Source organism: Callithrix jacchus, chromosome 4 (assembly GCF_049354715.1).
Source record: "Callithrix jacchus isolate 240 chromosome 4, calJac240_pri, whole genome shotgun sequence".
Taxonomy (NCBI): Eukaryota; Metazoa; Chordata; class Mammalia; order Primates; family Cebidae; genus Callithrix; species Callithrix jacchus.
The window spans coordinates 51657088-51684716 of NC_133505.1; the positions used below are offsets into that span (position 1 = coordinate 51657088).

At 47.5% G+C, this 27629-nt stretch overlaps 1 protein-coding gene across 4 annotated transcripts in view; it reads left to right on the forward strand.

The window, feature by feature from the left end:
* CUL9 (cullin 9) overlaps positions 1 to 27629 on the forward strand; it is a 48972-nt gene that overhangs the window by 1831 nt on the left and 19512 nt on the right. For 2 of the 4 annotated variants that reach the window (XM_035295691.3, XM_035295692.3), the window contains exons 2-26: positions 230 to 833; positions 1377 to 1531; positions 1843 to 2343; positions 2855 to 2990; positions 3141 to 3334; positions 3606 to 4011; positions 4410 to 4602; positions 8924 to 9131; positions 11737 to 11933; positions 12297 to 12514; positions 14266 to 14512; positions 14597 to 14702; positions 15254 to 15481; positions 16581 to 16671; positions 16811 to 16982; positions 18714 to 18819; positions 19108 to 19203; positions 19472 to 19647; positions 19917 to 20050; positions 20420 to 20599; positions 20805 to 20914; positions 20988 to 21170; positions 21318 to 21478; positions 22063 to 22291; positions 22374 to 22563. In XM_035295691.3, coding sequence (XP_035151582.3) covers positions 239 to 833; positions 1377 to 1531; positions 1843 to 2343; positions 2855 to 2990; positions 3141 to 3334; positions 3606 to 4011; positions 4410 to 4602; positions 8924 to 9131; positions 11737 to 11933; positions 12297 to 12514; positions 14266 to 14512; positions 14597 to 14702; positions 15254 to 15481; positions 16581 to 16671; positions 16811 to 16982; positions 18714 to 18819; positions 19108 to 19203; positions 19472 to 19647; positions 19917 to 20050; positions 20420 to 20599; positions 20805 to 20914; positions 20988 to 21170; positions 21318 to 21478; positions 22063 to 22291; positions 22374 to 22563 — 5212 coding nt within the window. In that variant the 5' untranslated portion in view covers positions 230 to 238. Of the gene's footprint in view, positions 1 to 229; positions 920 to 1376; positions 1532 to 1842; positions 2344 to 2854; positions 2991 to 3140; positions 3335 to 3605; positions 4012 to 4409; positions 4603 to 8923; positions 9132 to 11736; positions 11934 to 12296; positions 12515 to 14265; positions 14513 to 14596; positions 14703 to 15253; positions 15482 to 16580; positions 16672 to 16810; positions 16983 to 18713; positions 18820 to 19107; positions 19204 to 19471; positions 19648 to 19916; positions 20051 to 20419; positions 20600 to 20804; positions 20915 to 20987; positions 21171 to 21317; positions 21479 to 22062; positions 22292 to 22373; positions 22564 to 27629 lie in introns of all 4 variants that reach the window. The other 2 variants (XM_078369201.1, XM_078369202.1) reach the window with 2 other exon arrangements.

Here is a 27629-nt window from a genome sequence, read left to right on the forward strand (position 1 = left end):
TCTTTTTATCCCCTCACTGTGTTAACTCTATTCTCCTTCTGTTATAAATCCCAAAGTATGTTCAGCTATTTATTCCATCCTATTTTTTGCCTTTTCTGTTTGGCCTCCTAAATTCTACCATGCAGCCTACCGATCACCACCCACCTTCTCTGTGTGTCAAGATTCCACCCTCTCTATGTATTTTTTTTCTTTTCTCATACTGCCTTATCTTTCTCCTTTTGTATCCCAGGAGGTCAGGATGGTGGGGGAACGGCATGCTGGGGACCTCATGGTGCCCTTAGGGCCCCGGCTGCAGGCATACCCTGAAGAACTCATTCGGCAGAGGCCTGGGCATGATGGACATCCTGAATACCTGATCCGATGGAGTGTCCTGAAGTGTGGGGAAGTGGGCAAAGTGGGTGTGGAAGAAGGCAAAGCAGAGCACATCCTCATGTGGCTGTCAGCTCCTGAGGTCTACGCCAACTGCCCTGGGCTGTTAGGTGAGCGAGCACTATCTAAGGGACCTCAGCATGAACCAGCTGGGGTTTCAGGAAGCTTTCCTCGAGATCCAGGAGGCCTGGATGAAGTGGCAATGGGAGAGATGGAGGCTGATGTGCAAGCGCTGGTACGCAGGGCTGCCAGGCAGCTGGCAGAAAGTGGGACCCCAAGCCTCACAGCTGCTGTGCTCCACACCATCCATGTGCTCAGTGCCTACGCCAGCATTGGGCCCCTTACTGGTGTCTTCAGGGAGACAGGAGCCCTGGACCTGCTCATGCACATGTTGTGCAATCCTGAGCCTCAGATCCGCCGGAGTGCAGGCAAAATGCTGCAGGCTCTGGCAGCCCACGATGCTGGTAAGAGACAGCCAGGGAAGAAGGAAAGCAATGGAGAAAATGGGGCCACAAGGAGGAGTAAGAGCAGAAAGAGATTTCCCAGCTCTGTAAGAACACCTAGTATTTTGTGAATATCAATTTGATGCAAAGGAAAAATAGATTAATAGTCTATTTCAAGTATATGAAGAGGCTAAAATGATAGCCTCTGGCTTATCGGTTTGTTCTCAGTGCATTGACAGAGAAGAGAATATGACTTATCTGTATTTTTGAAACTGGATTGAGATTTATTAGTAGGTTTTGAAATCAATTTGGTGGTTTATAACCAACATAAAAAAAAAACTAAAGTTATCAGTGTGTAGCACTTAGTAGGTAAATTTTGTAGCATAAAATAATATGTTTCAGTTATATGTATGTGTGTAACAGGTTACCATGTAAAATGTGTTTCTTGCTGTGAGTCTTAGTACCAAAGTTTGAAAGCCTCTGGGGTAAGAGATAGAATCTAGAAAAGGCAGGGAGAAGGTATTAGGGATGGAGGAGAAGATATGGATTGGGTGTGGATTACAGGGAGTCGGGCTCACGTCCTTCTGTCACTGAGCCAGCAAGATGGCATCGAGCAGCACATGGATTTTGACAGTCGTTATACATTGCTGGAGCTGTTTGCAGAAACCACATCCTCTGAAGAACACTGCATGGCCTTTGAGGGCATTCATCTGCCTCAGGTACGCTGCCAGCTGTAGGGAAATGCTGTGTACAAGGCCTAAGGCATTATTTCTGAAAACGTGGTTCAGGACTGTATGTTAGCACCAGAGCCACCTGGGAACTTGTTAACATGAATGTTCATGTCCTCCCTCCCAGCCCCTATCCATTCAGAATTTCTGAGATTGGAACCCAGGAATCTGTGTTTGAAGACACTCCCTGTGCCTTTCTTACACAAATCAAAGTTTGAAAGCTACAGAGTAGAGGATATTGGGGGGAAGGGAAGAAGGAAGCCAGGAAGAGATGAACCTGTGCCAAGGATTGTCTCTTACAGATCCCAGGAAAGCTGCTCTTTTCCTTGGTGAAGCGTTACCTTTGTGTCACCTCCCTCCTGGATCAGCTGAATAACAGTCCAGAGCTGGGAGCTGGAGACCAAAGCTCCCCATGTGCTACAACAGAGAAAAGCCGGGGACAGCGGGAGCTGGAGTTTAGCATGGCTGTGGGCAACCTCATCTCTGAGCTGGTGCGGAGCATGGGCTGGGCCCGGAACCTCAGCGAACAGGGCGCGTCACCTCCTCGGCCATCCAGGTCCATCTTTCAGCCCTACATTTCAGGCCCCAGCCTTTTACTCCCCACCATTGTCACCACCCCCAGAAGACAAGGGTGGGTTTTCCGCCAGCGCTCTGAATTCTCCAGCCGTAGTGGCTATGGAGAATATGTGCAACAGACACTGCAGCCGGGGATGCGAGTGCGGATGCTGGATGATTATGAGGAGATCAGTGCTGGGGACGAGGGCGAGTTCCGGCAGAGCAACAATGGCATTCCGCCTGTGCAGGTGGGCAGCGCAGGGTGGTAAGACACTGTTGGGAGTTTATTTGGGGTGGGGTATAGCTGGGACTTCCATACAGGGGACTCCTGCAGCCCACCCAAGAAGAACCCCCCTGGGGAATTGGAATGATACAAGGGTGTTGGCGTTTGCGGGGGTGCATTTGGAGGGCTGAGAAAATCTGGCAGGGGTGTGGATGGGCTGTGAGTTCATGGGAGACTCACCCAGGAAGCAGAACTGATAAATGGAGGTGCCTCCCTACCGCCACCACTGGTGGAAGAGGCTGGGAAGGAATGTGGGAGCAGAGACCATCATGGTTAAGAAAAGAGGCAGGGCCCACTCCTGATAAGGGAAAGAAGCCTTTTGCCATGTGGGGATTTTTCCCAGCTTTAGCCAGGTGTGTGTCTTGAGGGTGTGACCCAAATCTATGCTTGGGCATGTCCTTTCAGGCCTTCACAGCCCAAGGCTCAGAGGGTTGAGCCTTCTCTATTCTGCCCTCTTTCTTCCTCCCTCATACCAGGTTTTCTGGCAGTCAACAGGCCGCACTTACTGGGTGCACTGGCACATGCTGGAGATTCTGGGCCCTGAGGAAGCCACTGAGGATAAGGCTTCAGCAGCTGTGGTGAAGGGGGCAGGGGCTACTGTATTGGGCACAGGTGAGCCTAAGAGGGGACATGGATAGCATGTCTCTGAACAGAGGAGTAGTGACTGGGGTGAAGCCACTTCTGACCAGGAGCAGCCCCAGGGGTCCAGAAATGGACCCCATTCCTGAGGGGTGCTGATCCCCACCATACCTGTGTCCTCAGCATTTCCCTCCTGGGACTGGAATCCTATGGATGGGCTCTACTCTTTGCCGTACCTCCAGCCCGAACCTCAGAAGAATGAGAGAGTGGGATATCTGACCCAGGCTGAGTGGTGGGAGCTGCTTTTCTTTATCAAAAAGTTGGACTTGTGTGAGCAGCAGCCAATTTTCCAGAATCTTCGGGAGAACCTGGATGAGGTATTACAGGCCTGAGATAGCTGGGGGTTTTGCAGTAGGGTTAGAGGTGGGATTCTCTAGAGGGAGTTTTAGATAGGGGATACTGCTTGTGGGAAGGCTGGAGCTAGAGGTTAGAGTTAGGAGGAGGCCTGCTGGGGGATGAGGCAAGTGCTGTGAGAGTCTAGTATGTAGAAGGTGTGAGGGCGTGGTGGGGAGTGATCACCCTTCCCATTACTGTCCCCAAGACCTTTGTGTCTGCTTGTCTCTAAATGTATACCCCTTCTGTTGACAGACCCTGGGTGAAAAGGCCCTGGGTGAGATCTCTGTGTCCGTGGAGATGGCTGAGGGTCTGCTGCAGATTCTCAGTAGTCGGTTTGAGGGCAGCACCCTCAATGACCTGCTCAACTCCCAGATCTACACCAAGTATGGGCTGCTGCCTAATGAACCAAGCAGCTTGTCTACTTCACAAAGCCACTCCTGTACCCCAGATCCAGAAGAGGAGTCCAAGTCAGAGGCCAACTTCTCAGAGGAAGAGACTGAGTCCCCCAAAGCAAAGGCCGAGGTCCCTAAGACAGAGGCCGAGCCCACCAAGACAAGGACTGAGCCCCCCATGGCACAGAGTGATTCGCAGCTGTTTAACCAGCTTCTGGTGGCTGAAGGAATGACCCTGCCTGCTGAGATGAAGGAGGCAGCCAGTGGTGAGTCAGGTTCTGGGAGGAAGCAATTGGAACAAGTCCTAGGTGGTCTCAATAGAAGTGGATAGTCAGGGTAGAAGGAAAGCCATGGAGTAAGGTCATTTTTGCAGGGGGAAATGTCTTGGAACCATGTGTCCATCTTCCTTTTGACCTTGATTGTATTTAATTAACCAGCGCTCCCTTCCTTCAGTATCTCTGGAAAAGGAGCATCCTTTTTCTGGGGTATCTTCATCTCCTTTGTTTGATCATTAGATCCCTGACACGGAATTGGAAAGCTGTGCAAGCTGCAGTAGCCAATAATGTATTTAAATGTTGGTAGGATAACTGGGCTTGACTTTAAAGACTTCTAACTTCAAGGTGCCACAATTCTCTTAGCCATTGCCTTTTCCCACTCGTTTCAGAAATGGCCAGAGCCTTGCGGGGTCCCGGTCCTCGCAGCTCCCTGGATCAGCATGTGGCAGCGGTTGTGGCCACTGTGCAGATATCCAGCTTGGACACAAACCTGCAGCTTTCTGGGCTCTCTGCCCTCTCTCAGGCTGTGGAGGAGGTCACTGAGCGGGACCACCCTCTGGTTCGTCCTGACAGATTGCTGAGGTTAGCATGTTGGGGAGGGAAGAGGTTTTGGTTGAAGCTGTAGGCAAAGGATGGTGGTAGTGGGAAAGGAGTTATGACATCACAAATTAGAAAAGCTAGGGGTGAGGGAAGGCTCAGCCTGAGGAGCAGCCGAGCAGGAGGGTTGGATGTTTTAATGGCTCATATTCTTGGTGCACTCCTGTTATGCCAGGCACGATGCTAGTATTTTACATGCATTCTCTCAATAAATCCACCTAACACCTGAGGAAGCATTGGTAATATTATTATCCCATTGTATGGGTAAGGAAACTGAATCTTAGAGAATTTAAGTCACTTGCTTAGAGTTTTAGAGATAGAGCCAGGATTTAAGCCTAGGTCTTTCTGGCTCTAGAGATGGAGCTTTAGCTCTTTTTCTTTTTTTTTTCTGTCCCTACTTACTTTTTATTGTTTATTTTTTTTTTTACACATAGTACCTTAAAACCTACTTTCTTTTTATTTTTACAGTTTCTTTTTACTTTTAAATCATTCAAATAATACACAGTATATTCTTATTTTATTTACTTATTTATTTTTATTTATTTATTTACTTAATTTTGAGACAGTCTCAGTCTGTCACCCAGGCTGGAGTGCAGTAGCGTGCTCTTAGCCCACTGCAACCTCCGCCTCCTCGGTTCAAGCAATTCTTATATCTCAGCCTCCTAAGTAGGTGGGATTACAGGTGCCCACCACCATGCCTGGTAATCCCACCTACTTAGGATTTTTGTATTTTAGTAGAGATGAGGTTTCACTGTGTTGGCCAGGATGGTCTCAAACTCATGAGCTCAGATGATCCACCCACCTCAGCCTCCCAAAGTGCTGGGATTACAGGCATGAGCCACCATGCCCATTCTCATTTTAAAATATCTGAGGAATATAAAAGAATATAAAAGAACATAGGAAGGCCAAAGTCCTTTCTCACCACTATTATTAGTCTGCTATATCCTATAGATTTGCATTTGTAATTGTGTGTTTGGAAATAGAGCATTTCTGAGTTTGTGTTTTAGTCTATGTAATCACATTCTACGTGTTTCTACAACTGTTTTTTGCCCCCACTCAATGTCTTAGAGGGATTCCCATATCAGTCTGCTTGGAGCCGCCTCATTACTTTTACTGCTGCATAGGACCCTGCAGTGTGGTTATATCCGAGTTCAAGTGCAGCGTTCTAATGGGTCTGTTTTCCCTTATGTCTGCCAACATTGAATATTGTCATCTTTTTAATCTATCTAATTGGCAGCATTTTAAATGATTGGTATCTCCTTGTTTTAGTTTCCTAGTTCTGGTGAAGTTAGGCATATTTGCATACACTTGTTCTGTTTTTTTTCTGTAAATATTCTGTTCTGATCATTTTCCCACTTTTTAATTGGGTCTTTGCCTTTTTCTTATAGATTTATAGCCATTCTGGTTATTCCTTTGTTATTTATGTTCTAAATATTTTGCTTGTCTTTTTAAAAAATCCTATTAGCTTTATTTTGTGGTTATAGAATAATACATACAGTAAAAAAGTTAGACAATTATGAAAATAAAAATTATCTGATCATATTCAAGTGAGATTGATAGAAAAAATCTGAAAGCCATTAAGGCAGAGACAATCAATGTTAATATTTTGGTGAACACCCTTACTTATTTCTATATCTATTCATATGTATTACCCTTGTATATTATCTAGTATAAAATAAATAATGGCCACAGAAAGTGATATCTGTTTAAAGCACATTTTATTCACACTGTTGTCATTATAAAGCTTCTTAGAAAAGACAGATTAAAAACAGAACTTTTGGCTGGGTGTGGTGGCTCACTCCTGTAATCTCAGCACTTTGGGAGGCCGAGGTGGGCAGATCGCAAGGTCAGGAGATTGAGACCATCCTGGATAAAATGGTAAAACCCCATTTCTACTGAAAATACAAAAATTAGCAGGGTGTGGTGGAGCATACCTGTAGTCCCAGGTACTCGGGAGGCTGAGGCAGGAGAATCGCTTAAACCTGGGAGGCAGAGGTTACACTGAGCCAAGATCATACCACTGCACTACAGTGTGGGCGACAGAGCAAGACTCCGTCTCAAAACAAAAACAAAAACAAAACTTTCTCAGTACCTTTATTTTCCTTCTTTCTCAGAAGTTCTCCTTCTGTGTTCTTTCCCCTCGTAGTTCCCGAGCCACCTCCTCGGTTGGCCTGGCTGTCACTGTTAAGCAAGAGTCTGTGCCTGCTGTTTTCTCTCCTGACCCTCACTGTGACCTAGGGGCTCTGCAGGCACTTCTTCCTTTTCTTTCAGATCAGCATTTTCACTGGCCCCTTTCTCTAGCTCCTGTGCTTGTCTTATAATTTTGTTTATAGTGTCTTTTTCATCGTGCTAGAGTTTCAGACTTTGTTGCTACATTTTTCAGCTTTTTTATGGCTTCTAGATTTTGTGTCCTACTTAAAAAGATCTATTCTTTTCCAGGATTATAAAAATATTTCCCTATATTTTCCAAAAATACCCATGATTTTTTTTTAAACTCATTTAAAAATTCATTTGCAGTTTATTTTTGCAAATGTTGGGAAGTAGAGCTCCAGCTTCAGTGTTTTCAGATGGATAGCCAGGTGTCTAAATTACCGTGTGTGTATGTGTGTGTGTGTGTGTGTGTGTGTGTGTGTGTGTGTGTGTTTTGTTTTGTTCTGTTTTAGAGACAGGGTCTTACTCTGTTGACCAGGCCAGAATACAGTAGCAAGATCACATAGCTCCCTACAGCTTAAAACTCTTAACTTCTAACAACCCTCCTTCCTTATCCTCCCAAGTAGCAGGGACTATAGGAACGAGCCACCACACCTACCTAATTTTTTTTTTTAATCTTTTGTAGAGATGTGGTCTCACTATGTTGCCCAGACTGGTTTCAAATTCTTAGCCTCAAGCAATCCTCCCACCTCAGTCAACATTTTATTTATTTATTTATTTATTAGACAGCATCTTGCTCTGTCGCTTAGGCTGGAGTGCAGAGGAGGTGTGATCTTGGCTCACTGTAACCTCTGCCTCCTCGGTTCAAACGATTTTCCTGCCTCAGCCTCCTGAGTAGCTGGGACTACAGGCCCGTGCCACCACCACACCTGGCTAATTTTTGTATTTTTAGCAGAAATGAGGTTTTACCATGTTGACCAGGCTGGTCTCGAACTCCTAGCCTCATGTGATCCACCCACCTCAGCCTCCCAAAGTGCTGGGATTATAGACAACATTATATTTCAAATGCTTCTTCCTTTTTTTTACTGGCTTACACGTCACCCTTATCTCTCTTCTCACCTATTGATCTGTTTGACTACCCTAGATCAGTTCCAGGGTTGTAATTATTACAAGTTTATATTTATATTTTGATGATAATAGGCAAGTCTACCACTATTTTTATTTATTTATTTATTGAGACAGAGTCTTACTCTGTCAACCAGGCTGGAGTGCAGTGGCATGATCACAGCTCGCTGTAGCCTCGACCTCCCAGGCTCAGATGATCCTTCCACTTCAGCCTCCCAAGTAGCTGGGACTATAGGCACAGGCCACTCTGTGAGCTAATTTTTTGTATTTTTTGTAGAGATAGGGTTTTATCATTTCCTTTTGCCATGGGCTCAAGCAGTTCGCCCACCTCAGCCTCCCAAAGTGCTGGGATTACAGGCATAGGCTACTGTGCCTGGCTACCATGGTTTTTTTCTGAATATTTCCAAGACCTAGATCTGCCTGTCATAGTGTTTTTAAAAACCTTTTAGGCCAGCATTTTGGGAGGTCAAGGTGAGTAGACTGCTTGAGGCCAGGAGTTCGAGACCAGTCTGACCAACATAGTGAAACCCCGTCTCTACTAAACAATGATACAAAAAAATTAGAGTGTGGTGACATGCACCTGTAGTCTCAGCTACTTGAAGAGGCTGAGGCACAAGAGTCACTTGAACCTGGGAGGTAGAGGTTGCAGAGTTCACACCACTGCACTCCAACCTGGGCAACAGAGTGAGACTCTGTCTAAAACACATACACACACACACACGCGCGCGCGTGCGCGCCTTTTAGGCATTTTGATTAGTGTCACTTCGAATTTATAGATGTATTTGAAAAGATGTGCCAGAGTTCGTAAACATTTTTTCTACTGCCTCCTTCATTAATTGAGGAGCCAAAGGCAGTTACATGCAGAGGGGAGGGGCTTGGGGTGAGACTGAGGTAGGGAGAGCAGGTGGGGCGGAGAGGATGGATTAGATCTTGGTGGATGGGATTGGTCAGGGAGTCCAGTGGTGTCATGGCTGGGAGGTCAGGCAAGACTCCTTGGGATGGGGATCCCCAATGTCTCTTCTCTTATCAGAGAGAAGCTGGTGAAGATGCTGGTGGAGCTGCTGACCAACCAGGTGGGAGAGAAGATGGTGGTGGTGCAGGCCCTGCGCCTCCTTTACCTCCTCATGACCAAGCACGAGTGGCGGCCACTCTTTGCCAGGGAGGGTGGCATCTATGCTGTGCTGGTCTGCATGAAAGAATATAAGACTTCTGTCTTGGTACAGCAGGCTGGGCTGGCGGTGAGTATATTGGGCCTGGTGGGAGAGAACAATGGGCAAGACAGGCTGACTGGGGACTACTGATCTTGATGAGCTACTTTGGTGCTTCAGACCAGTGAGTAAACTTTGGAATGGAAAGATGCAGATGGATTTAAGAGTTTGATCTGGACATTCTTGGGGATTGAGTGTTTGGAGAAAGGAAAAAGGGAATTTTGGGGTTATTTGTGGTGGAGACAGGATCTTGTTATGTTGCCCAGACTGATCTTGAACTCCTGAGCTCAAGTTATCCTACAACTTTAGCTCTCAAAGTGCTGAGATTACAGACATAAGCTACTGTGCCAGGCCAGGAGGTTTTGTTGTTTGTTTTGAGATGCAGTCTCACTCTGTCACCTAGGCTGGAGTGCAGTGGTGCTATCTCGGCTCACTATAACCTCCACCTTGTAGGTTCAAGGGATTCTCCTGCCTCAACCTCCTGGGATTACAGGCATGAGCCGCCATGCCTGGCCCAGGCCAGAAGTTTTTAGGAATGACTCCCAGGTGTAAAATTAAGCAGCAGGGTACATGAAGTGGCCATTTATTGAGAGAATGTTGCAGGAGGAGGAGATATGGGGAGAAGGTCAGGAGTTGAGTTTTCAGGTATTTTGAGTGTTCCTGCCTTTTCAGTTATGATTAGGTGTCTGGTTGAAAACTAATTTTCTAGATGTGACCATTAAACTAGAAGTATTTTTTCCCTCTTTTCTCTTAGTGCTACCCTTACATAGAAAATTCTCTGTTGCTAGATTTGGGTAAAACAAAGCCAGCATTGCCATCGCTCAGTGAATTGGGAAGGAAAACCCTTATCCAGAGTAGCTTACAGAGGAATTGGCTTCCTGGTTACTCCAGACAGAAGTGCTAGCTGATAGGGTGGTATGGGCAGAGGAGCTCTTCGTAGCCTGAGGGTTCCTGAGGGAAACAGGTAGGCTTCGGCCAGAGCAGTTCTGAGAATGGATTCCAGTAGTATAATGGCAGCAGCATGAACAGGAGCACATGTCCTCTTAGAGCAGGCTGTCCCAGGAGAGGCCCAGAGATGCATTTTCTTTATGGGACCAAGAGCAGCCAGGCATTTATAATCTAGATCATTATGCTCAAAGAATTCCCTGATCTTCTCAAATGACATGACCAAAATAGAGCAATTGCCATCCACTTTAGATCATGGCAAAAAATAAAATAAATAAAACTGGCTGGGTGTGGTGGCTCACGCCTGTAATCACAGCAATTTGGGAGGCCAGGGTGGCTGGATCACCTGAGGTCAGGAGTTTGAGACCAGCCTTGCCAATGTGGTGAAACCCCATCTCTACGAAAAGTAGAAAATTAGCCAGGCATGGTGGTGCATGCCTGTAATCGCAGCACTTTGGGAGGCCAAGATGGGTGGATCACCTGAGGTCAGGAGTTCTACACCAGCCTTGTTAACATGGTAAAACCCTGTCTCTACTAAAAATACAAAAGTAGCCGGGCATGGTTGTGCATGCCTGTAATCCCAGCTACTCGGGAGGCTGAGGCAGGAGAATCGCTTGAACTGAGGAGGCAGAGGTTGCAGTGACCTGAGATCATGCCATTGCACTCCAGCCTGGGCAACAGAGCGAGATTTCATCTCAAAAAAAAAAAAAAAATTAGCATTGCCCTTAAATTTGAAGTCTTGCCCTGAAATAAAATTGCATCATCTTGTTAATTAGTTAAGCTAACTGGGGGAGGGTGGTATAACTACAGGCCTTACAAGAAGGATTGTCCTGAGAATTATTTCTAGCCCAGTCCATCTCTAGTGTGTTTCTTGTAGAAAATCAACCCTTCACCAGGAGAGACATTCTCCCCTCTGATTGTATTGTGTCTATTTTAATTTAATTTTTCTCTACAGTACCAGCAAACAGGTTTGCACATTATGATTATTTTTCCATAATGCTAACCACTGCCTGTGAGACAACCAAGAAGTCTTACATAGAAGGGTTGGATACTGGCTAGGGCCAGGAGACCCAGGTTTTGGAGACTTGACATATTGGTGGGAATTGAAGCAATGGGAATGGACCTGGTTGCCTCGGTGTGGGGGAGTGCAAAGTCCAGAGAAAGGGGACAAGGATCCTCAGTGTTTGAGTACCAGGCAAAGGAACACCAGAGAGGTAGGAGAAAAGCCAGGAGGATGTGAAGTCATGGAACTCAGGGGAAAGATTTTGCAAAGGAAGGAGTGCAAGTGAGGTGCGAGACAACTGTAAGAAGCCCCTAAAGACAACTAGATGCTGCGAGGGGCACCATCCTGAGGGGAAGATGCAGGAGAGGCGGGTGTTCCACTCCAGTAGTCATGGTGCTGCGAGCCCAGGGGCAGAGAGGAGTAGAAGGCTGATCTTACCATCCAGTCTCAGGGTTTGTTGTTGTTGTTGTTTAGTTTCTTTTCTTTTTTCTTTTCCATCCTCCCTCTTTCCCTCTCTTTGTAGCATTTGATGTCCCATCAATATCTCTTCCATTTCTGTCTCCTACTCTCCCTATTTGCAAACAGCCAGCTGCTCCCAAGTTTGAGGTGTAGAATGAGGCCCTGGCTTCCCCTTTCCTCATGGTGGCTCTGTCCGCTCCTCACTCTCCTTTCACATCCTCCTCACAGGCACTGAAGATGCTCGCCGTCACCAGCTCCTCGGAGATCCCCTCTTTTGTTACTGGCCGAGATTCTACCCACTCTTTGTTTGATGCTCAGATGACCAGAGAGATCTTCGCCAGCATCGACTCAGCCACACGCCCAGGCTCTGAGAGCCTGCTCCTCACTGTCCCTGCAGCTGTGATCCTGATGCTGAACACTGAGGGGTCAGGGCATTACCCTCCCAACTCTGGGATCCTGCTTAGTCCCAAACCCTGCTACTCCTGTGCTCCACAGAAATTCCCCTCATGTTGTCAACTCCGGATTAAGCATTGGTGGCCCTGCAACTGTCGTTTGAAGAGAAACCAAGTGGGTTGGGGATAGGAAGATTCCCAGAGAGGGCAGAGAGACTCTGAGCTTCCTTTATGGGTTTGGGAGGAGTGGCCTGAGGTCAGAGGATCAGATGTCCTGGCTCAGAGGGCCCACTGGAGCCCTTTGCTCCCCAGCTGCCTGGCCCTCTGTGCTTGCTTTGCTGCTTCCATTGCATTCATGGTCTCTCGATTTCTTTCTGGTCACCCCCCTCCTCCCAGGTGCTCTTCTGCAGTAAGAAATGGATTGCTCCTGCTCAACCTGCTTTTGTGCAACCACCACACTCTGGGAGACCAGATTATAACCCGAGAGCTGAGAGACACCTTGTTTAGGCACTCAGGGATAGCACCGGGGACAGAGCCTATGCCTACCACACGCACTATCCTCATGATGCTTCTCAATCGTTACTCAGAGCCACAGGGCAGCCCTGAGCATGCAGGTACCATTCTGGAGGGGTGGTTTTGCAGAGGAATCACACAGGGCCAGCCAGTGACCAGGAAGGCTAAGGTTTACATAGCAGCTTCTTACTGGAAAGATACAAGGAAACTTCAGGAAATGAGTAAGCATTGTGGTGCTCAAGTTAGGTCTTAAGTAGAACTTCTGACCAAGAAGAGGGAGACTGTGGAATATGTGCAAGGAAATTGCCTTCCTTTTTCTTTTTTAAGTTGGAATTTTGCTCTTGTCGCCCAGGCTGGAGTGCAGTGGTGTGATCTCAGCTCAATGCAACCTCCACCTCCCGGGTTCAAGCAATTCTCATGCCTCAGCCTCCCAAGTAGCTGGGATTACAGGTGCCTGCCACCATGCTCAGCTAATTTTTGTATTTTAGTAGAGACAGAGTTTCACCATGTTAGCCAGGCTGGTCTGAAACTCCTGACTTCAGGAGATCCACCTGCCTTGGCCTCCCAAAGTGCTGGGATTACAGGTGTGAGCGACAGCGCCTGGCTGGAAATCGCCTTATTGAATCCCTTTAAACATGTGGATTCCCATCTGTCTGGGCTAGGTTTGGCCCAGTATTATTGGACAGTAGAAGATTCATTGACATGATATCTAGCAAGGCCTTTCTTCTTTTTTCTTTTAAGCTTAACTTTCTCTTCACAGAATAGGGAGGCCTTCTTAAAAGGAATTATAATTTATGGTACAGAACGTTTGTGCCTAGAAACATGAAATATTGATACTGGGGAAGAAACCCTTTGTGATTGAGAAACAAGTGTAAACCTAGAAGTATGGAGGGATGTTGAAATAGGAAATATGTGGCTGGGTGCAATAGCTCAAGCCTTTAATCCCAGCACTTTGGGAGGCTGAGGCAGGCAGATCACTTGGGGTCAGCAGTTTGAAACCAGCCTGGCCAACATGGAACTGAGTCCCTATTAAAAATACAAAAATTAGCTGGGTGTGGTGGCAGGTGCCTGTAATCCAAGCTACTTGGGAGGCTGAGGCAGGAGAATCGCTTGAGCTCAGGATTGAGCTGAGAGATCATGCCACTGCACTTCAGCCTGGGTGACAGAGTGAGACTCCGTTTCAAAAAAAAAGAAATAGGAAATATGTATGTATCTTTTAGTCCGTGAACCTAAAGCCACCATGCAGGTAGTACAGGGATGTAATCATCAAATCTAATATTTACTATTGCTAACAGTAATACGACTATAAGATTTTAAATGTTGGCTGGGCACAGTGGCTCATGCCTGTAATCCCAGTACTTTGGGAGGCTGAGGTGGGTGAATCACTTGAGATCAGGAGTTTGAGACCAGCCTGGCCAACATGGCAAAACCCCGTCTCTACTAAAAATACAAGAAAAATTAACTGGGCATGGTAGTGCGTGCCTGCAATCGCCGCTACCCAGGAGGCTGAGGCAGGAGAATCGCTGGAACCCAGGAGGCAGAGGCTGCAGTGGGCCGAGATTGCGCTACTATACTCCAGCCTGGAACAAGACTCTGTTTCAAAAAAAAAAAGATTTAAAATGTCCTGTGTTTAACTTGACAATGTTTGCTCTACTAGGTTTCCTTTCAAATGCGGTTAGGTTTGTATTTGGGGCCAGGAAAGAAAATTCCTCATAGTTTGGTTAACAACTGAAAATACCCTCAATATGGAAGGAAAATTTGGGGGTGATTTTATGGATCTTCCCAGTTCTCAGTTTGACAAACTCGTAAGACTCTTCATCCACATTTTTCCCTCTGATGTGTCTGGCTGCAGCACTGGAGACCCCCATCATCCAGGGTCAGGATGGATCCCCTGAGCTACTGATTCAGTCCCTGGTGGGGGGCCCATCTGCAGAACTACTCCTGGACTTGGAGCGCATGCTATGCCATGAGGGCAGCCCTGGGGGTGCCGTGAGGCCCCTCCTCAAGCGCCTCCAGCAGGAAACCCAGCCTTTCCTCCTGTTGCTTCGGACTCTGGATGCTCCGGGGCCCAATAAGACTCTGCTGCTGTCTGTGCTAAGGTGAGGGGCCTATTGAGGCGCATGCATTGGGATGAGGGGAACTGGCAGACTTCAGGGACTTCACTTGTTCTATCCCCTCACCAGGGTCATGACCCGACTGCTGGATTTCCCTGAGGCAGTGGTCCTCCCTTGGCATGAGGTCTTGGAGCCCTGCCTCAACTGCCTGAGTGGCTCTAGCAGTGACTGTGAGGTACCAGAGCCCTGGCAAGGGGCAGGGAGGGGAAGGCAGCACCTGGGGCACCAACTTCTTTGTGAGGCTCTGGAGGGCACAGCAAAGCCTTTCTGAATGAATCTTCGGGCACTGGGATGGGCATAGGAAGAGGAAGGGTAACATCATCTAAGAATCTCCAGAACTGGGATCTTTGAGTATAAACCTCTTAGATGAACCTGGATTTTAGATTCTGGATAAAGGTGAAGCCCACATTCACCAATCCAAACAGCTCTCCTCCCTTCAGGGTTTGTGCATTGGAGAGAAAGGCTCAGGCACCAGGGTTAACATAGCTTGGCCTGGCAGGAAGCAGCCTGGAAAGCTGTGCCCGAGCTCTCTTCCTGCCAACTCACTCAGGAGTCCTCGTACCCCTCTATCTTACTCCACCCAGATTTTGGTGCTCTTCTTTCCCTGGGCTTCTGCATGTCTCCAAAATCTCAGCCACTATGCTTCCTTTACTGTGCCCTCTCCTCAGTCCTTACATGTTCTGCCCCTTGTTTCCTGTAAATTCATCTCTGTGGCTCTGGGCTCAGATTGTTCAGGAGTTGACCTGCTTCCTACATCGCCTGGCCTCGATGCATAAGGACTATGCTGTGGTGCTCTGCTGCCTGGGAGCAAAAGAGGTCCTCTCCAAAGTCCTGGACAAGCACTCAGCTCAGCTGCTGCTGGGCTGTGAGCTTCAGGACCTGGTGACAGAGTGTGAGAAGTATGCACAACTCTATAGCAACCTCACCTCCAGCATTCTGGCCGGCTGCATTCAGGTGAGGAGCAGCTGCAGGTGTGCGGCTAAGAGAATGTAAGTCAGAATTAGGGGAAGGGAGTCAATGGGTTCCTCTTTGGTGTCCCTGTTTGGTATACCCATTTGGTGTCCCTGTTTGGTGTCCCTGTTTGGTATTCCTGTTTGGTGTCCCTGTTTGGTATCCCTGTTTGGTGTCCCTGTTGGGTATCCGTGTTTGGTGTCCCTGTTTGGTGTCCCCGTTTGGTGTCCCCGTTTGGTGTACCTGTTTGGTGTCCCTGTTTGGTATACTCGTTTGGTGTCCCTGTTTGGTGTCCCTGTTTGGTATCCCTGTTTGGTGTCCCTGTTTGGTGTCCCTGTTTGGTATCCCTGTTTGGTGTCCCTGTTTGGTGTCCCTGTTTGGTGTCCCTGTTTGGTGTCCCTGTTTGGTATACCCGTTTGGTGTCCCTGTTTGGTGTCCCTGTTTGGTATCCCTGTTTGGTGTCCCTGTTTGGTATCCCTGTTTGGTGTCCCTGTTTGGTGTCCCTGTTTGGTATCCCTGTTTGGTGTCCCTGTTTGGTGTCCCTGTTTGGTGTCCCTGTTTGGTATACCCGTTTGGTGTCCCTGTTTGGTGTCCCTGTTTGGTATCCCTGTTTGGTGTCCCTGTTTGGTATCCCTGTTTGGTGTCCCTGTTTGGTATACCCGTTTGGTGTCCCTGTTTGGTGTCCCTGTTTGGTGTCCCTGTTTGGTATCCCTGTTTGGTATCCCTGTTTGGTGTCCCTGTTTGGTGTCCCTGTTTGGTGTCCCTGTTTGGTGTCCCTGTTTGGTATACCCGTTTGGTGTCCCTGTTTGGTGTCCCTGTTTGGTATCCCTGTTTGGTGTCCCTGTTTGGTGTCCCTGTTTGGTGTCCCTGTTTGGTATCCCTGTTTGGTGTCCCTGTTTGGTATTCCTGTTTGGTGTCCCTGTTTGGTATAGGTAGTAGCAAATCTGGGGCACTTGTTTCCTAACCTTGACTCCACGTAGTTCTGTCAAAATTTTGGGAGAGAGAAGTTGAGTGTTCTGTTGACCCGTGACTTTTTCTCTCTGCCTGTTTCTGGGTGTTTCTCTGTGTTCCTCCTCCTCCCTCTCCTATGTTCCTGCTGCAGATGGTGCTGGGCCAGATCGAAGACCACAGACGAACCCACCAACCCATCAATATCCCCTTCTTTGATGTGTTCCTCAGGCATCTCTGCCAAGGTTAGTGCCCTTATCTGCTTTCTTTTGGCTCCCGTCCAATGTCTATTCACCCCTTCCCTTCCTGCTCCCTAGACCTTTTTCCTTTTTTCTCTCTCAATTAACGTGGCTGTGACCACCACACCTTCCCGCTTGCCCCCAGGCTCCAGTGTGGAAGTGAAGGAGGACAAGTGCTGGGAGAAGGTGGAGGTGTCCTCCAACCCGCACCGGGCCAGCAAGCTGACGGACCACAACCCCAAAACCTACTGGGAGTCCAACGGCAGCACCGGCTCCCACCACATCACCCTGCACATGCACCGTGGTGTTCTTGTTAGGTGTGAACACACAGATGGGAATGTACTGCTGTGCCCCAGAATACTTCCCTAAAGCACCCAGATACACACAACCCCAGCTGTCACCCCCATACTGGAGGGACACACTCAAACCTAATTTGTGCAGTGAACACATAGACACATTGACCTGCCTTTGCTGAGCTGAGTATAGACATCCTCTCAGCCTGGAATCTGGTGACTGTCCCCCAGCAGGTACAGATGTCACCGGCCTTGCTTAGTGTTGAGGGAAGATCCACAGCTCACCCATTTCTCTTGTGAGCATTTGTGCCAGGCACTGTGCAGGGGTCTGGAAATAGAAGGACAATAAGATATGGCCCCTGCATTCCAGCTGGGGAGCTACACTAGAAAATCAAGAGCACAGAGTAAGAAAAAGCACTGTGGTCCACATGTGGACCTGAGGCTGAGGCATCAGAGCAGGCTTCCTTCTGGAAAGAAGGGGTGACTGAGCTGAGTTTTGACATTGAAATTAGGTAGATAAATAGGGGGCAATATTCTAGGCACAAGGACCACATATGTGCAAAATGGAAGTAAGAAACAATATTTGGAGGGACTTGAAGCCATCATGTCTGGCTGCAGTGAAAGCTGTGTATATCAAAACGGCAGAAGATACAAGCCAGAAAAGTAGCAAAGGTGGATCACAAAGTGTTTGGTGACTAAGAAGTGTGAACTTTATTCCAAAGCTTGGAGAGCCATTGGAACATTTTAAGATGGGAAGAGAGAAAACTAGATTTTTTTTTTTTTTGAGACTGAGTCTCACTCTGTTGCCCAGGCTGGAGTGCTACAGACATACACCACTGCACCTGGCTAATTTTTGTATTTTTAGTAGAGACGGGGTTTCACCATTTTGACCAGACTGGTCTCGAACACCTGACCTCGTGATCCACCTGCCTTGGCCTCCCAAAGTGCTGGGATTACAGGCATGAGCCACCGTGCCTGGCCAAAAACTAGATTTTTTATTGAGAAAGCTCACTCTGGCAATTATGGGAGTTTGGCTGGGAGTCGGAAGAAAGAGGTGGAAGGTTTATGCAGTGGTCTAGTAGAGAAAGGATCCATGTGTTCAGCTGGTCAGCAGGAGTGGGAGTGGACTGGGAAGTCCTTAGGAGCCCGCACGACTTGCCTTTGGGTGAGGGAAGCCACGAGAAGGCGAAGACCACAGTGATCGTATTCTAGTTGAGTACTGGGTGCACAAAGTTTTATTTTCCAGGAGAGAAATAGGAAGTGGGGCAGGTTTATGTGGACAGATGATCATTTCATTTGAGCATGTTGACTTTGAAGTGCCTGTGGGACATGACATGGGGACACAGCATGAAAACTCAGGAGAGTGGCCTGGGCTAGAGATGTGGATTTGGAGTCCTCTGTGGATTAATTTTCAGTTGAAACTGTGGGTTTAAATTTAGCCACTTTGGGGGAATATAAAGGAAAGAGCAGAGGGTGTAGTGGGGACAGTTACATCAGGAGCCAGCAGAGGAACAGGAGCATGAGAAAGAAGTGGTGGGTTGAAATAGTTTTCAACTAAAACCAGAGCTCTGGCCTTTTTCTTTCTTTCTTTTCATTTTTATATTGTAGAGGTGGGATCTTGCTATGTTGCCCAGATTGATCTTAAACTAGCCTCAAGCAATCCTCCCACCTCAGCCTCCCAAAGTGTGGGGATTAGAGGTGTGAGCTGCCACGTGCAGAGGCCCAGCTTTGATTGCTTCCTTTCTCCCTTCCCAGGCAGCTCACTTTGCTGGTGGCCAGTGAGGACTCAAGCTACATGCCAGCCAGAGTGGTGGTGTTTGGGGGTGACAGCACCAGCTGCATCAGCACTGAGCTCAACACGGTGGGGACCCTTGTGCCCCACTTCGCCTTGCTCCACATCCTTTTTGTCCCAGTGCCCATAGGGAGGACCTAGTCCCTGGGGGATGGTGACATCCCTTCCTCCTGGGAAGGCATTGCCTTGTAAGCAGTAAGAGTGGGATTAGGGATATGGAGCCACATAGATCCTGGGCTCTGCAGGAGAAGTGAAGGGCACACACCAGGACCAACTTGGTTACCATCAACAATTTTTCCAACCCTGTTTCTGGAGGTGACAGCTGTTTCCTCTCCCTCTTCTCCCCTGCCCTGCCAGGTGAATGTGATGCCCTCTGCCAGCCGGGTGGTCCTTCTGGAGAACCTGAACCGTTTCTGGCCCATCATCCAGATCCGCATAAAGCGCTGCCAGCAGGTGGGGCCAGGGCGTCAGCCCGGGCTGAGGAGGAGGAGGTGGCACAGGGTCTCCAGAGTATCTGGGTTCTCTAATATCTAGAGGCCAGGGCTTTAGCCAGCGTTTCTCCTTGGTCCACTTGGGAGATGGCCCAGGGACCTGTTAAGTCCCAGAGATGTGGGGACGTCCTGAGCAGTTCTAGGGAGCTCAGGGCAGGAGGCCTGGCTTTGGTAGTACCTAGTGGCTCAGTGGCTTAGGTGACAAGACAGCTAAGTCTCTGCTGTTGCAGGGTGGCATTGACACCCGGGTTCGGGGTGTGGAGGTCCTGGGTCCTAAGCCCACATTCTGGCCACTGTTCCGGGAGCAGCTGTGTCGCCGAACATGTCTCTTTTACACAATTCGGGCACAAGCCTGGAGCCAGGACATAGCAGAGGACCGCCGCCGCCTCCTCCAGCTCTGTCCCAGGTGGGTGGGGCCTGAGGAGGGAATATGGGTAAGGGAACAGGACACTGTAAGAAGTAGGTGGTGGGAGGGATGCTTCTGTGGGAGTCCAGAAGGGAAAGCTGCAGCCAGGACAGGAGGGGGAAGGTGAACATAGGTGAGAAGTGTGTGTCGATTGGAAAGAGTTGGATCAGGGACCAAACCAGGGTGGCTGGGAGCTGATTTGCACTTGGATGGAGGCCTTAGGGAAATCCAGTGCCTTTAATCCTCCACCATGCACTGTTTGTTCCTAGACTGAACAGGGTTTTGCGCCATGAGCAGAATTTTGCTGACCGCTTCCTCCCTGACGATGAGGCCGCCCAAGCACTGGGCAAGACCTGCTGGGAGGCCCTGGTCAGCCCCCTGGTGCAGAACATCACCTCTCCTGGTAACCATGCTGACACCTTCCCCCACTAACCAGCTCCTTGTCCTTCTCAGGGATCACCTGAGTTAATGCTCTTGGTTCTTTTGATTCCTGTCTTTATCCCTGAAGGCTTGTCACCTCAATGTTCCTCTCACCTTCCTGCCCCAGGCACTGCTCCCTGAGACTCTGGTATTTGAATCTTCCCCACAACCCCATCCCCGCCCTGTTACCATCTCCCCAGACTCCAGCTGAAGCACACCTTGGTGAGGGGAGGACTAGGGTGCTGCTGCCCCTCAAGCCTTTTTGTACAATTGATTTTTCTCCTTCCTCTGCCCTGGGCTGTCTGGTCTCCCATCTCCCATGGAGACCTGTTCATAACCTGTCTTCTTTCAGATGCAGAAGGTGTGAGTGCCCTGGGGTGGCTGCTGGATCAGTACTTAGAACAGAGAGAGAGCTCGCGGAACCCCCTGAGTAGAGCAGCGTCCTTTGCTTCTCGCGTCCGTCGGCTTTGCCACTTGCTGGTGCATGTGGAGCCTCCTCCGGGGCTTCCTCCTGAGCCATCTGCTCGGCCCTGTAAGTCCCAGCTATGGCCAGTGGAGCTGAGGCTACGGGGAATGGTGCATCTGGCTTCTTCCTCCCTGCCTTTTACTCTAGGTGCTTTGCTGCTGGCCTTTCCAGGCCCCTGAGACCTCTTGGCCTTTCCAGGAGATCACTACCCAAGACTGATGGATTCACCCAGTGGCTGAGATGAAGCTCCTTTCTTCTTCTGTCTCCACAGTCAGCAAGAACAGTAAGGGTCGGGAGCGGAGCCCGGCGCCATTACCAGTGCTTCCCAGCAGCAGCCTGAGGAACATAACCCAGTGCTGGCTGAGCGTGGTGCAGGAGCAGGTAGGCAGAAGCAAGCTGAAGTCTGTGGAGGGGAGGGGCTGCTCCCTTTATGGCATTTCTTGCCTCTCCTCAGGTCGGCAGATTTCTGGCTGCAGCCTGGAGGGCCCCAGACTTTGTGCCTCGTTACTGTAAACTCTATGAGCACTTGCAGAGAGCAGGCTCAGAGCTGTTTGGGCCTCGGGCAGCCTTCACGCTAGCTCTGCACAGCGGCTTCTCTGGCGCCTTGCTGCAGCAGTCCTTCCTCACTGCTGCTCACGTGAGTCCCACCAGCTCCCCACAGGGCTGTAAGCTCATGTTCCAAGTTCATCTCTTTCTGCCCTGCCCTTTCACTTCCTTTCCCTCCCTAGTCTCCTACTCCATTCCCTCATTCATGGTTTGCACATGCCCTTTCCATTGCTCCCAGATGAGTGAGCAGTTTGCCAGGTACATTGACCAACAGATCCAGGGTGGCCTGATTGGTGGAGCCCCTGGAGTGGAAATGCTGGGGCAGCTTCAGCGGCACCTAGAACCCATCATGGTCCTTTCTGGTCTGGAACTGGCCACAACTTTTGAGCACTTCTATCAGTGAGTGCAGGTCTGGAGGGGTGGGGGATGGAGACCTAGTTGAGAGAGTGGGAAGAGTTGAGTCTTTAGGGGAGATGAGGGAAGAGGCTGTGCAGAGGAGAGATTAAGATGTGGAGATGGCTAGCCAGGTGTGGTGGCTCACACCTGTAATCTCAGCACTTTGGGAGGCTGAGGTGGGTGGATCACCTGAGGTCAAGAGTTTAAGACCAGCCTGGCCAACATGGTAAAATCCCATCTCTACTAAAAATACAAAAATCAGCCAGGCATGGTGGTGGACGCCTGTAATCCCAGCTTCTTGAGAGGCTGAAGCAGGAGAATTGTTTGAACCCGGGAGGTAGAGGTTGCAGTGAGCTGAGACCACATCATTGCACTCCAGCCTAGAGTGACAAGAGCAAGACTTGGTCTCCAAAAAAAAAAAAAAAACGTGGAGATGATCATACATTGGTGGAAAGGGAGTGGGAAAGAAGAGGTGAGGAAGGGCCTGTGACTCAGGCAGTTTGTAACAAAGGGACCTATATTCTCAAGGGGGAGTCTGGGCCACGCTGGCACCCACACTGAGGCTTGGCCCGGTCTGTGTGCTGCAGGCATTACATGGCGGACCGTCTCCTGAGCTTTGGCTCAAGCTGGCTGGAGGAGGCTGTGCTAGAGCAGATTGGCCTCTGTTTTCCCAACCGCCTCCCCCAGCTGATGCTGCGGAGCCTGAGCACCTCTGAGGAGCTGCAGCTCCAGTTCCACCTCTTCCAGCTCCAGCGGCTCGACAAGTTGTTCTTGGAGCAGGAAGACAAGGAGGAAAAGGGACTGGAGGAAGAGGAGGTAAGAGCAGGGAGAAAGGACAGTAAGGAGACTAGACCAAAGAAGGGAGCGCAAGGGCCCTTGAAATCCTTCTGTCCCTCAGGAGGAAGAGGAGGAAGAAGAAGCTGAGAAAGAACTGTTTATCGAAGATCCAAGTCCAGCCATTTCTGTACTGGTCCTGTCACCACGCTGCTGGCCGGTCTCCCCACTCTGCTACCTGTACCATCCCAGAAAGTGCCTTCCCACAGAATTCTGTGATGCCCTTGACCGTTTCTCCAGTTTCTACAGCCAGAGTGAGGAACTAGGGAGAGGAAATCGGAGATCGGGGTGAGATTTGGGGTGGCAAGAGAGGGAAAGGAGAGGACCTTTGGACAGAATATAGATATGAAGAAAAAGATCAGCTCCTAGGAAGGGTGAGAAAGCATGAGTGTAGTTTCATTAATTTCTGCTCTCATGAGTTCTTTCAACTTTCTATGAATTTGTTCTATTTTCTTTTTCTAACTTCAAGGAGGGTGCTTGATTTTTAGTCTTTTCAGACTGTTTTTTAAGTAAAAGTATTTAAGACTATTCATTTCCCTCTAAATATTGCTTTAGCAGCATCCTATAAAGTTTATATGTATATATATATATATATATATATATATACACACACACACATTATTTATTATTTATTTATTTATTTTGAGGTGGAGTCTCACTCTGTTGCCCGGGCCGGAGTGCAGTGGCGCTATCTCGGCCCACTGCAGCCTTCGCTTCCCACATTCAAGCGATTCTCTGTCCTAACCTCCTGAGTAGCTGGGACTACAAGTGTGTGCCATCACATCCAGCTAATTTTGTATTTTTAGTAGAAATTGGGTTTCACCATGTTGGCCAGGCTGGTCTCAAACTCCTGACCTCAAGTGATCCACCTGCCTGGGCCTCCCACAGTGCAGGGATTACAGGTGTGAGCCACCACGCCCGCCCTAAAAGATTCTTTAGATTGGGATATAACTAGTATTCAGTAAAGTGCACAAATCTTAATTATAAGGCTTCACAAATAATTGTATTTGTATACACCCTTGTATCTACCTCCCTCACACCCCCATCAAAATACAGAACATTTCCAGGATTGTGGAAGGCTGTCTCCTTCATGCCCCCTTTCCAGTCAATGTCTTCTTCCAGGAGAAACCATTATTTTTAACCTTTATCACCATAGATATTTGTCTGTATTTGAACATCATATAAATGGAATCATACAGTATTCTGCTATGTCTGTTGTCTTTCACAAAGCATCCTGTCTGTGGGGGTTAATCCAGGTGGTCAGGGCTATCGTTAGTTTATTCATTGCTTTTGCTGAGCCATGTTCCATTGTATGGATGTGTTTACTTTCTGCTGTTGATGGACATTGGGGATGTTCCATAAGTTTTTATTATGTATTATTTTTATTATTGTGTAGTTCTGAGAATTTTAAAATTTCTATGATTATTTCTTTGTTTTTCAGAAGAATATATTTTTAATTTCCAAACAATGTTTCTTTGTTTAGTTATTTTTTTGTTTGTTTTATATTTCTGCCTTCATTCCCCTGTGGCCAAAGAGCATGGTTTCTATGATTCTGAATCTTTGCAGTTTACTGAAACTTCCTTATGGCTTAGTAGATGGTCATATTTTATGTGTTTCATGTGTGATTAAGAAGAATTTGTATTCTTAACTGGATTCTACATATTTCACCAAATTGACCTTGCTAATTGTATTGTTCACATCTTCTGTAAACTCAGTAGTTTTTGTCTACTTGATCTACTACTGAGAGAGGTGTGCTAAAATCTACCACTATGATGGTGAATTGTTTAAAACTGTTAATCATATTGGTTTTATTGTATATATATTTTTTGGCCATTTTGTTAGAAGGTTAAAATAGTTTAATGGCACCATCCAGTAGAACTTTCTGCAATGATGGAAAAATTCTTTTCTGCACCTTTCAGTATGATTGTCATTCGTGACAATTAAGTAATTGGAATGTGGCTAATATAACTGAGGATGTAAATATTTAATTTAATTGCAATCAGTTTATTTTAGTTTTTTGAGGTGGAATCTCGCTCTGCCACCCAGGCCGGAGTATAGTGGCTTGATCTTGGCTCACTGTAATCTCTGCCTCCTGGATTCAAGGGATTCTCCTGCCTCAGCCTACTGAATAGCTGGGATTACAGGTGCGTGCCACTATGCCCCACTAAGTTTTGTATTTTTAGTAGAGATGAGGTTTCACCATGTTGGCCAGGCTGGTCTCAAACACCAGGCCTCAGGTGATCTGGCTACCGTGGCCTCCTCAACTGTGGGATTACAGGCATGAGCCACCACACCTGGCCGTAATCAGTTTAAATCTAAATAGTTACATGTGGCTAATGGCTACTATGATGGACCATGCAGGATTAGAAACTTCAGAGTCAATGAAACATTATGAAGTGACTTTCTTTCTTTCTAATAAAGCTTTTCTCTAGAAGTCTATTTTTCTCTGTATTAGTAGTATACCTGCTTTCTTGGGTTAGTATCTTTCCAGTATATCTTTATCTGTCTTTGGCTTTTTGTTTTTGCATAGAGAGAAGTTCTTAAATCTTTTTTTTTTTTTTTTTAATACGGAGTCTCACTTGGTCACCCAGGGTAGAGTGCGGTGGCGCAATCTTGGCTCACTGCAACCTCTACCTTCTGGGTTCAGGCGATTCTTCTGCCTTAGCCTCCCGAGTAGCTGGGACTACAGGCACGTGCCACCACAGCCAGCTAATTTTTTTTTTATTTTTAGTAGAGATGGGGTTTCACCATCTTGGCCAGGCTGGTCTCAAACTCCTGATCTCGTGATGCACCCGCCTCAGCCTCCCAAAGTGCTGGGATTATAGGCGTGAACCACTGTGCCCAGCCAGTCTTTTAGATACCTTTTAAAAAAATTATGATAAAATATGTCTAGTATAACATTTGTCATTTTAAACATTCAAAGTATATCATTTATCCTTTTACTTTTTTTTTTTTGAGAGGGGGTGTCACTCTGTCATCTAGGCTGGAGAGCAGTGTCATGATCTCAGCTGGCTCACTGCAGCCTCTGCCTTCCAGGCTCAAGTGATCTTCCCATCTCAGTCTCCCAAGTAGCTGGGACTATAGGTGTGTACCACCACTCACAGCTAATTTTTGTATTTTATGTAGAGACAGTTTTGCCATGTTGCTTAGGCTGGTCTCAAACTCCTGGACTCAAGCGATTCTTCCTGCCTCAGCCTCCCAAAGTGCCGGGATTACAGGCGTAAGCCACCATACCTGGCCTCCTTAAACTTTTTAATAATGAAAGTTAGATTTAGAGGTTTCAACAGGTTCAGATTTTTTTTTCTTCATGTATATTTCTGTATATACCACACCTGGCTTATCCTTTTACTTAAAAGAAAATTTCTTTGTAAATAATTTCAGATTTACAGAAAATTACAATAATGATACAAAGAATACCTACCTACTCTTTATCCAAGTTTACCTTTTGTTAACGTTTTGTTAGTTTGCTTTTATCATTTGCTATTTGTGTATGTATATATGTGTATATGTATGTATAGAGAGACATTTTGTTTTTCCAAAACTTTGAGAAAAATTGCATATATGCTGGCCCTTTACCCCTAAATACTTTAGTACGTATTTCCTAAGAATAAAGGTCTTCTCTTACATAACCACAATTCATTTATCAATTGCAAAAATTTAACTTTGGTATAAGTACCATGATCTGGTTTTCCATATTCTATTTTTCTTTTTTTTGAGATGGAGTCTCACTCAGTCCCTCAGGCTGGAGTGCAGTGGTGTGATCTCGGCTCACTGCAGCCTTTGCCTCCTTAGTTCAAGTGATTCTGCTGCCTCAGGCTCCTGAGTAGCTGGGATTATAGCCACCCACCACCATACCTGGCTAATTTTTGTACTTTTAGTAGAGACTGGGTTTTGCCATGTTGACCAGGCTGGTCTCAAACTCCTGACCTCAGGTGATCTGCCTGCCTCGGCCTCCCAAAGTACTGGGATTGCAGACATGAGCCACTGCACCCAACTTCCATATTCTGGTTTTGTCAACTGACCCATAATGTCTTCTATGACTTCATTTTTTTGTCCAGGACACCAGTCTACGATCACCTGTTACATTTCGTTGGCATGTCTCTTTAGTCTCCTTTAATCTAGAACAGTTCGCCAGCCTTTTTTTGTCTTTTAAAACATTGACATTTTTGGAGAAAACAGTCCTTTAACATTTTGTTTTTTGAGATGGAATCTTGCTCTGTCACCCTGGCGGGAGTGCCGTGACGCGATCCTGGCTCACTGCAACCTCCACCTTCTGGGTTCAAGCAATTCTTCTGCCTCAGCCTCCCGAGTACCTGGGACTACAGGCACATGCCACCATGCCCAGCTAATTTTTGTATTTTTAGTAGAAACGGGGTTTGACCATGTTGACCAGGATGGTCTCGATCTCTTGACCTCGTGATCCACCCACCTTAGTCTCCCAAAGTGCTGGGATTATAGGCATGAGCCACCGCGCCTGGCCTGTTTACCCTTCTTATATTTAAAGAAGAATAAGTTGAACACCTATGTACATATGATACTACCCTGGGGTTTTGTGCTTTTTTCTTCTTTTGGATTGATCAATTTAAAAAAAAAAAATTTCTTTTTTGTTGGTATCAGTTTTAGAACTTAGGCATTCTATTTCTATAATTGAATACACTTTTTTTTTTTTAAATTGAGACAAGAGTTTCGCTCTTGTTACCCTGGCTGGAGTGCAATGGCACAATCTCGGCTCACCGCAACCTCCGCCTCCTGAGTTCAGGCAATTCTCCTGCCTCAGCCTCCCGAGTAGCTGGGATTACAGGCATGCGCCACTATGCCCAGCTAATTTTTTATATTTTTAGTAGAGACGGGGTTTCACCATGATAACCAGGATGGTCTCGATCTCTTGACCTCGTGATCCACCCGCCTTGGCCTCCCAAAGTGCTGGGATTACAGGCGTGAGCCACCGTGCCCTGTCGAATACACTTGTATATTTTTTTAATTGCATTTTAGGTTTTGGGGTACATGTGCAGAACATGCAAGATAGTTGCATAGGTACACACATGGCAGTGTGTTTTGCTGCCTTCCTCCTCTTCACCCACATTTGGCATTTCTCCCCAGGCTCTCCCTCCCCAGTTCCCCCACCACTGTCCCTCCCCTGTTCCCCCCAATAGACCCCAGTGTGTAGTACTCCCTTCCCTGTGTCCATGTGTTCTCATTTTTCATCACCCGCCTATGAGTGAGAATATGCAGTATTTCATTTTCTGTTCTTGTGTCAGTTTGCTGAGAATGATGTTCTCCAGATTCATCCATGTCCCTACAAAGGACATGAACTCATCAT